The 10,137-nt window shown below is 38.3% G+C and overlaps 1 protein-coding gene across 1 annotated transcript in view; it reads right to left on the bottom strand.

Moving 5' to 3' along the window:
- LOC107671468 (eukaryotic translation initiation factor 3 subunit H-A-like) overlaps positions 1 to 10,137 on the bottom strand; it is a 71,150-nt gene that overhangs the window by 46,507 nt on the left and 14,506 nt on the right. Inside the window, exon 2 of the mRNA XM_016464390.1 lies at positions 6,567 to 6,723. Within this exon, the coding sequence (XP_016319876.1) occupies positions 6,567 to 6,723 (157 nt within the window). The remainder of the gene's footprint in view (positions 1 to 6,566; positions 6,724 to 10,137) is intronic.

Consider the following 10,137-nt stretch of genomic DNA (forward strand, 5'->3'; position numbering starts at 1 on the left):
TTACAGTCTTATGTACACTTCCACAACTCTTACCCTGCGTATGCAAATCTTTTTGACGTCATTCTACCTTCATAGTAGAGGCGTCTTGTAGACGGGGCTCTAGCCTCCGAAATTGAGTCCAAAACTCGCTCTGGGAGGCTCGAAGGCTCCCGTCGAGCGGCCAGAGGTGCAGGGCCAAGGATGCCATATTGTCCTGCTTGCTTGAGAGAGGAGATCCTGTCTCAGCGGAACAGGCCATGGGGCCGCTATCAACAGCTGAGTTAGCTCTGATAGCCACAGCTGGTTCATCCAAAGGGGGGCCACCAGGAGAACCTTTTACATTCAATTTGCCCGGTATATGCGCTGCTCTCAGGGAGCGCAGGTTGAGTTGAGCCCATTCCAAGAAGCGCTCTACCAGAGTGAAGAGACGCTTCGAGGAGAGGCCTCCCTGGCGATTTATGTAGGACACCACAGACATGTTGTCCGATCGGATTAGCACATGGTGTCCTTTTAGGACTGGCAGGAAGAACTGACAGGCTCGACATACTGCTAGCATGTCCAGGCAGTTGATGTGGAAGCCTTATTCCGCCTTCGACCAGTGGCCGAAAGTCGTATGTCCTCGCACAGCGCCCCCCAACCTGAGTTGGAGGCGTCTGTCGTGACAACGGTCCTTCTGCAAACCATCCCCATGGCCACGCCCTGTTCCATTGAGCAGGAGTTCTTCCAGGGGGCCAGGGCTGTTACACAATAGTTTATCTTGTTTAATAGATCCTACAAAAAAGCATGGAAAGTGCCTTAAACATTCCCAAAAAAAACCCTCAGGCAATTCTTCTGGTCTGGAATGCCAGCTTATCTTAATATCAGGAGCAGACGTGAGAAACTTTCCTTCAGCGTCCTATAGACGGGCAATCTGCTGCAATTTAAGCTCCACTTATCCACATCCCATTACTCATCATGCAGACAGACAGAAAAAAACACACAACGTGTGCTTGATAGAATGGAATGACTGATGAGCCGCAAGTGTGGTCCATGAGACAGGACTTACCAGGCAGCTCACGTTGAGCCAAACTACATAGCCACGCGCAGACAACGTTTTTATTTCATATAGGGATGTCAAAAGTACCTATACTAAAAATAAAACAACAACAATAAAATGCAATGACACTTGTCTTTCTACAATATCTGTACACACACTCAATGACAGACAACTGCTTTCAAATCGCTGCATGCAGTCAGCAGATGACCGATAACTTAAGGAACTACAAAAACAAGCTTATCCAAAAGCGCCATCAAAACGGCAGATAGTTGAACTTGCATTCTCATTCAGCCCGTCAGCTGCTTTTGATGCCGTCAGTGTTGAGTTAAGTTTTTTCCTGTTTGATGGAAACACACACAATGCTTCTTACTTTTATACTAGTCGACTAGCCAGTTACAAAATTTCCATTTAAATGTCAGTAAGATTATTCGTAGTGCACATTCCTACTTCTACAAACCATTGTAAGGTTATCTTAGTTTAAGTTACATTCAGAAGTGCCCTAGGAAAAGTGGGGTTTCGGACAATATTAGCAAATCCGTATGATTTTGTATTGATAAATGCCAAACACAATTCATGAAATCAATTCATTAGATAAAAAAATATAACTTTTGAACGCAAAACAATACTGGAGCTATTTATAAACCGTCTTTAAAGTGGATTTTAATTGGTCTGTTATGTACCAACTAGGGGAGCTCCGACTGATTGGCTTCCGCTATCTGCCGCTAATCGCTTTAGGAAGTTTGATCTGTGGTCTCTATAAAGGCCGATCTCATAAACCGATCTCAAGCTGATGACGCGCCTGCCGTGAGAGGTTTGGCATGACATGCAGCGGCACCGTCTCAATCTCTGTCCGGCGCGGGCAAATAATTATAAAGCTGAAGGTGAGGTACAATTCATATTTCTTCATTATATACAAATTAAAAGTAATTACAAAGTAATTTGAAAACTTTCTGTGAGACATAATTTCACAAACAGCGAGAGTGAATCACCGCATACTCGCTCTCTTCCAATCTCAAAATGCACAAATGGCTTCAAATCACCACATTGCTTCTGCACTATAAGCGAGCTGCAGGATTGTCACTTGCACAATCAAGGCAGTGTCGCATCGTCACTAAAGTTTATAATCTGCATTTCTTTTTAAAACTTGCCAGTGTTTAAAGCATTCAGCACTCGTGCGCTCTCCTAGAGACGGTGCACTCAGGCACGCTCAAAGCGTGCACATATCAGGCCGCCTCACATACAGCTCACCAAATCAGGCTTGTGCTGAGTGTCAAATTAAAAAATCCCCCCACAAGAGTCACCAAGAGGGGAATTACCCCCATTTTCAAAAATGAAATTCAGGCCCTGAATGAATGTCTGTAAAAAATCCTGATTGGAGCATCACAATAAATAAATCTACATGATAAAAAGGCTTCAAAAAGATCGGTATCAGTGATCGTATCGGCAGATACTGCTTCCTGTGACCGACGAACTATGATCGGCCCAAAAACTCCTGATCGAAGCACCCTTAGTACCAACCTTAATTGGCAATCAATCAGTAAGGCTATAAAGGTGCTCTAATCCAGCAATCATCACAAAAGAAACTTGGGCTGAGCTTAATCCGATAATAAGGCATCAGCTGCAAAAAGAGAATGTCTGACTGCTATGTGCATTTATTGCCATTATGCAATCAAAACTAATGATAGAAAATGCAAAATGTATGCTGATATAGGCTTGTCAAAATCCCATTCTGAAACCTAAAGCATTTCCAAATGTTTAAAGGGCAATGTATCAGGGCTCCAGACTGCGACCATTTTTTCTGCCGGTGCAACGAATTTTTGTGTGCGGTCGCACTGGCGCGACCACCACGTTGTCCAACTTATAAGCGCTGCCATTTCTGTTACATTTGAGAAACATCAAACGGCAAACGAAACGAAAGCAAAACTAAACCACGCTACGTTTCAGCTCGCACCGCGACGCAAACAAACTTGTCCGAGCTCAGAACAGCTTTACTCGGGAGCCAAAGTTGATTTCGCGACACTGTTACTGCACAGATGCAAGAGTGCTGCGAGATCCAGTGAGAAGCGTTTGAATTCGCCGCACAATGATAAGGTTGCTGCGAGATCTAGTGAGAATCATTGCAATTCTGCACAGAATTCTCTGTTATAAACAGCGCTGACATACGTCAGGAAACCAGAAGCGGTAATGCTAACTGTAACCATGGTGTTGTGGTAGAAATAGTCAAATGCATTACATTATTCATTTCAGGGTTTGTACAACCTTTTGAGAGAGAAATTCAAGCACTTTTCAATGACTTACAAGCATTTCACACAACTATTTCCAGCACTTTAAAGCTCTAAAATTATCCAGTTTGAATGTTATTTTTAATGGGATGACCAAAACATACTTTGTGGTAAACAAACACTTATGCAAAATTAAAAAAAATACATCAAATCACAATTATAACCAGTAGACGACAGCAGAGGAGCACTTATTGGCTTTTTTTCTATATTTTGAAATGATAAAATCACTATTATAAAATATCAAATCATCAACAAATCAGATTTTGTCAGATAGTTACACTTTTTTTGTGCATGAAGTAAGAAAAGTCACAAAGTGCCTTGAAAAACAAACTTTTCTTCAATTTGCTACTAAATCACACAATCACTGAAGTTGGTCAGTTCCATATACTAGAAGAATAATGGTACATTTAATAAGAGTGGACTATATACATTTTCTATATAAAAATTTGATTTTACACTTGTTACTCTTGTTAATAAAAGTACATTTTGTATGCATCTTAACTCAAGCTTAGTGCTTTACTGTCAAATCTGTATAAACAATAAACAAAAGAAAAATAGACAAGAAATGGACATGTAATATTATTAGTAACTGCACTTATTAATGCAAAACAATAGTCATTTTATGATTAAATTATTTATATATTAATACTCCTGCACACCTCCCCCAGCCCTACCAAATCTGCTCCTGGCGCCACCATCTGTAGAACTTAGTGGCGCTGGTGCCACTGCTCTCAAATGTTAGTCTGGAGCCCCTGTGTATAATAATAAACATGATGCGCTTGTAATTGTAATTTTATTTTGTTGATTGTTTGCTTGAATAAAAACTTAACATAATGTTCATCTCATTGAAAAACATTTGAATATGGAAGGATTTAACAGACTAAACTAAATAAAAAAAAAAAAGAATTATTTACATATAAAATTATGGAAAATGGAATGCTGAAATAGTAACATTAAAGTACAATGAAAAGCAAGCATAAATAAGGTGTGAAACAAAACAAAAAAGGATGTGAAAAACACCTGAAATACCCCTTAAAATGAAAAACAAATCAATATATCATGAATTAAATCAATAAATATAAGCATAAGGGAAAGTATGAATAAATAAATAGGACATGACATGTATTTATGCTTACATTTCATTATGCTTTATCGCAACATTCCCTTACATATTTAATCATTGCAATGTTTAATTAATTTAGTCTATTAAATCCCACTATATTCGTGAGTTTCAATTTAATTGTTAAACGAGTGGGTTCACTAGCATAATTTAATGCAATAACAAAATTAGTATGGAGAACAGAGAAATTTGACTGGTGGCAACTACTTGAATTACTAATCTACTTTCATGCACTGCTGAGAGTGAACAGCGAGAGACCTGCCTCTTGATCTATTGGCTGCTTTGAAATAACAGAGCGCATCCCTGTGGTAAATATATGAGCAGATGTACAGTACCTGAGTTCAGGCCTGCTCTTATCACAGCAAGTGTATCACTGGATCCACATAACAGGCATTGCTGTATTGATTCAAGCCACGGCAGCATTAGGGTGCGATATTTCTTGCGCCGGCTGAAGAGATAAAGCAGCGTCTCCGAGCAGTCGTCCTTGGACACCATCACCGGTTTGGTCTCTGGTGCCGATACATCTGGACTTGCAGCTTGTTAGTGCTCTGCCCAGCCGAACGGTTCAACGCCGCTAACAAGCAGCATCTAACGGCAAGGTCATTCACTCAGTCAAAGTGCCAAGGATGGGGGCTGACCTCTCCAAGACGCCTGACGCCAAGCTGATAAAGGTCCAGGAGATAATTACAACCACCACTGGACCAGGCCAGCGGAGAAAACTAATAAACACTTCCTGTCATGGACAGAACAATGCAATACTACAACTGGAGAGTGAAGACAGCAAGAAGCGCAAAGCAAGCTACAAATAACTGCAGAATATCCCTGTATGATACGAAAATCACCGCAGGGGTAGAGATGTGCAATTAAAATATTTAAGACTATTATTGAGTGCATGAATGAACGGTTTAAATGCTTAAATTAGTCAGTATGCAAAATTGACAACCAGCCTTAACCAAGCAGTTAGATCCACAGATACATCATGCACAAATCATACAATCATACTTGGAAACAAAATTATTGGAATAACTTTTGATTCGCTATATGTTGTGCCAAATACAACCCAACATGCAATGCAACAAAACTAAAATATTCCCATTATGTTCAATATGACTTAACATGACTAAAATGTGTAGACCAGGGGTTTTCAAACACTTTACACCCAAGGACTTAAAAATAGGACAATAGGATTATTGGATTTTATTTTCTCACACGGCCAAAGCAAATCACTAAAACATCCTCTGGAAAGAATTTATTTAGTATTAAGCTGACAGCACATCTCAAAATAATTGTGATTGCTCTAATCTAATGATTACTGACCACTCAAAAATGTACAAAAATAAATAAAACTAATTTCATTAAAGAAACAACATTTTAAAAACTACTACTACTAAATATAAACTACTAAACCACTACTAAATATATTTTATATATTTTATATTTGCAATAATAAATAACTGTATTTTAATAAACTACTACTTCTACTACTGCTACTCCTCATACTACTACTACTACTACTAATAATAATTGTTATTATTATTTGTTGTTGTTATTGTTATTATTTATTATTATTAAAATATAAATAGCATAAATATATTATACCCTAGTTTTAAAAAACCTGTTTTAAACAGCTTCATTTATTGCAATGGGAGTGTTGGTGGGAATCAAACAGTTGCATTGAAACTGTAAATTTGCAGTGACAGCTTTATCGATTACAATGGGAGTGTTCCAGTATTGCTGCACTGCCAGCTTTCTGTGTAATTTCTTCCAAATATGAAGAGTTTTGTTTTTCATGCTTCTAAGAGGATCAGAGTTGACCGTTTAGTCACTGTCTTGATTTAATGATGTATAAAACAGCAATTCATTAATTCAGGAACACCGCTCGCCGCTTGTTTCGGATGTGTGGCGACATAAAATACAGTCGCCCCACACAAAGCAGGTATTTTAACGCAAATTCTATTAATCAAATCGAATCGTGATTACACTATAAAAAATTTAAAAAATACAAGCGAAAAGCAATTCCCTTTTTTCACAGTTCTCTCGCCCTGAAATCCAAATAATCCCTCTGTCGCTGCTTCCTAGAGCGCAGAGCGCAATCATCAATGATTAACCGTCCAGAAATTGGAGCTCTGGAGATTGCCGTGCACCTCACCTTCATCGAAGTCGACATCATCTTCGGTGTGTTGGGGGAAGGGGAAGCAGTTCGTGATCTCCAAACGGTCTTCAACCACCAGGCCAAGCAGAACACCCTGAACCACCTCACTGCCCTGGCCCTCCTCCTGGTAGTGCTTAATGATCTTCAACACCACCTGCAGATGCACACAAACACACAGCCTGATCAGGAATCTGCGAGGAAACATTTCTTTCAAAACCAAATTTGGGCCCGCCGAAGCAAATTGAATAATATATGATGCAATTTCTCCCCCTAAAGGTGTTTAAAGTGTCTTTGTGTCGCCTTTGCAGGAGCAACAGCGGGCAGAAATAACATTTATATGAGTTTATTGCATGAAGATTTGCGAGGTGTAACCAGGTACACAATTGCATGCGCACACACTGGTTAGCATTTAACTAGGCATGTAATAAAAAAAGGCAGATTTTCATGCTCTACTAGTCTTAAAGGAACACTCCACTATTTTTGAAAATAGGCTCATTTTCCAACTCCCCTAGAGTTAAACAGTTGAGTTTTACCATTTTCGAATCCATTCAGCTGATCTCCGGGTCTGGCGGTAGCACTTTTAGCTGCAGCTTAGCATAGATCATTAAATCTGATTAGACCGTTAGCATCTCACTCAAAATTAACCAAAGAGTTTCGATATTTTTCCTATTTAAAACTTTGTTCCTTTAAAGCAAGTGAAAGTTTAACATGTGAAAGTTTAACTGATATCACCCTACTTTCCCCAGATTAATTGAAGTATAGTAAGACAATTGTTTTGAATTAAGTTTTCTGAAAGGTTATAAATATACAAGAGGCATTATCTAATTAAATATGCATTGCATATGCATTTGCAGCAATCTGAACATTGGATAAAGCCAGGATCAAGTCTTGTTGGCATTAGAGTTAAAGGTTTTTACAGAGGAGATTTTGGATCTTTTTGTCACTGCATAAATCAAAAAAAATACTGTCAACATCCAGAAAAAACACATTTTCACCATGTTTTTAGGAATAAAATGGCATATAAATCAGGCAAATGATATATGAACAAACCTATAAACGATAAAACTATAAAAGTTTGGTGTAAGTGCTCACAAAAATGCTTTCCACAAAAATGAAAATTTGCTCAAAATGGGATCCTCTGCAGTGAATGGGTGCCGTCAGAATGAGAGTCCAAACAGCTGATAAAAACATCACAATAATCCACAAGTAATCAGATAGGCTAATGTCTTGTGAAGTGAAAAGCTGTGTGTTTGTAAGAAACAAATCCATTATTACAGCATCTTAACTTTAATCCGTCATTTCTGGCCAAAATACCAGTTAATAATCTGTAATAATGCTTGCTCCAGTGAAAGTGTCAATCTCCTGTTATCTTTCACATCAAAATCCACCCACATGTTTGTTTAGAGCTGTTTTGGACTGCTTTTGCTTGTAAACAGTGCTTGTTCTGTGCAGAGTTCTCTCCTGATTCAGACAAGACGACCGTTTTACTGGATAAACCAAAATTATGGATAGAGTTATTTAGTCAGAAGTAGGCTAATGTTTTGAAGTTAAAAATGTCTTGATGGATTTCTTTAATATAAACAAGCAGATTTTGGACTGGAGTGGTGTGGATTATTGTGATGTTTTTATCAGCTGTTTGGGCTCTCATTCTGACGGCACCCATTCACTGCAGAGGATCCAGTAAATTATGTCATGCTAAATCTCCCCAAATCTGTTCCAATGAGGAAAAAAACTCATCTACATCTGGGACTGCCTGAGGGTAAGTACATTTTCAGCAAATTTCTATTCCTTTCAAAAGCTCTGAATTTCCTGACCCCAATCAGACATGTTTCTACATTAAAAATACATTAGAGAACAATAATAATCAGACGTTTTGCAAATTGTTATGCTTAATTAAGATGCAGTAAACAGCAATCCATCTCAGCTGACCACTTGCTATCGGATGACCTGAGATGGATGTTAATTCCAGGCTTATGTTTGATCATGTGCTTTAGACGGTTCTAAGGAGAATATTAATATGTGCAAGCTTCAATTTCAAGATTGCCAGAGAGGGAAAATATCTGTCTGTGCTCAAAACAGCCATGAATGTGAAGAGCGGCGCTTGTTGCTTTAAAGTACAAGTTGGAGAGCTAAATGGAAGACTGCTCCTCTATCTTAACGTGGTACTTTGCGACCACTCAGAGCAGAAAAAGATGGAGAAAGACCTGGGGTTAATGGAAGAACAAATACACTCACTGTCTAATTATGCCGTCTGCACAGTCTCTCTGAATACTAATCCACTGGGGTTTTTTCTTCTCCTAAGTCCTACAGAAGCAAGAACTCATCCTCGATCCCATTGAGAGAGCCAGTTCACTCGGCCCAAGGCCTGATGGGATACATTTGTTTTTTCTCTGAAGGGACACAGCATTTCATATCGCCAATGTCTGATGGGGAACTAAAGTGCATCAGTACATCTGTAATTTCATACAGAGTATCGAGGCAGGAGATGCATTTAGAGTGTACAGATGCTGCACAGACGAGGCGGAAGTCACATATGTGACCCTGGAGCACAAAAGCAGTCTTAAGTTGCTGGGGTATATTTGTAGCAATAGCCAAAAATACATTGTATGGGTCAAAATTATAGATTTTTATTTTAGGCCAAACATCATTAGGATATTAAGTAAAGATCATGTTCCATGAAGATATTTTGTAAATTTCCTACCTTAAATATATCAAAACTTAATTTTTGATTAGTAATATGCATTGCTAAGAACTTAATTTGAACAACTTTAAAGGCGATTTTCTCAATATTTTGATTTTTTTGCACCCTCTGATTCCAGATATTCAAATAGTTGGATCTCGACCAAATATTGTCCGATCCTAACAAACCATACATCAATGGAAAGCTTATTTATTCAGCTTTCAGAAGATGTATAAATCTCAATTTCGAAAAATTGACCCTTATTCTGTTACTTCAGCAGATAAGAGTGGGCCAAACCAATTCCCTCCTCAAATCACTGCTATAGAGCACCATTTTTAAAAATACACATATACTGGAACACATGATTTTATGACATTAGGTTGCATTAATGGTTCTCGCATGCTTAAATTGGCTCACCTAACTGACTGTAATCATGCCCTCGCATTTGAAAGTGAAAATGGCAGTGTGCAAATGTGCAAAAAATCTATTAAAAACACTTCTGTTCTGTTGCATTCCATTGTGTGCTTTTCGACTACAAAAACATGTCTTGTATGTATCATCTAACATGAAATTCTAGTAAGTTTTAGTGTGGGACTGTGAACATTAATTGGGCCATGCAGAAATCACTTCATAAGCTTGAGAAAGTGTCCAGTCAAGTAGCTTATTAAATATTCATGAGCCAAAACCTTTACAACAGTAGGATTTGTTCATTCTAAAGCTGATCAGGACACACTTAACATTCTGTCAGTCAGCAAGTTATGCCTGCTGCGTAAATGTCATATAAAGTAATTACTTAATTAGCAAAGCCTTCACCTTAGTATAGATGACAATAAAAATGTGAACTTCATAATATATAAGTTCAGGTCAGTTTATATATATATATATATA

Source organism: Sinocyclocheilus anshuiensis, unplaced genomic scaffold, assembly GCF_001515605.1.
Source record: "Sinocyclocheilus anshuiensis isolate Anshui unplaced genomic scaffold, SAMN03320099.WGS_v1.1 scaffold552, whole genome shotgun sequence".
Classification (NCBI taxonomy): domain Eukaryota; kingdom Metazoa; phylum Chordata; class Actinopteri; order Cypriniformes; family Cyprinidae; genus Sinocyclocheilus; species Sinocyclocheilus anshuiensis.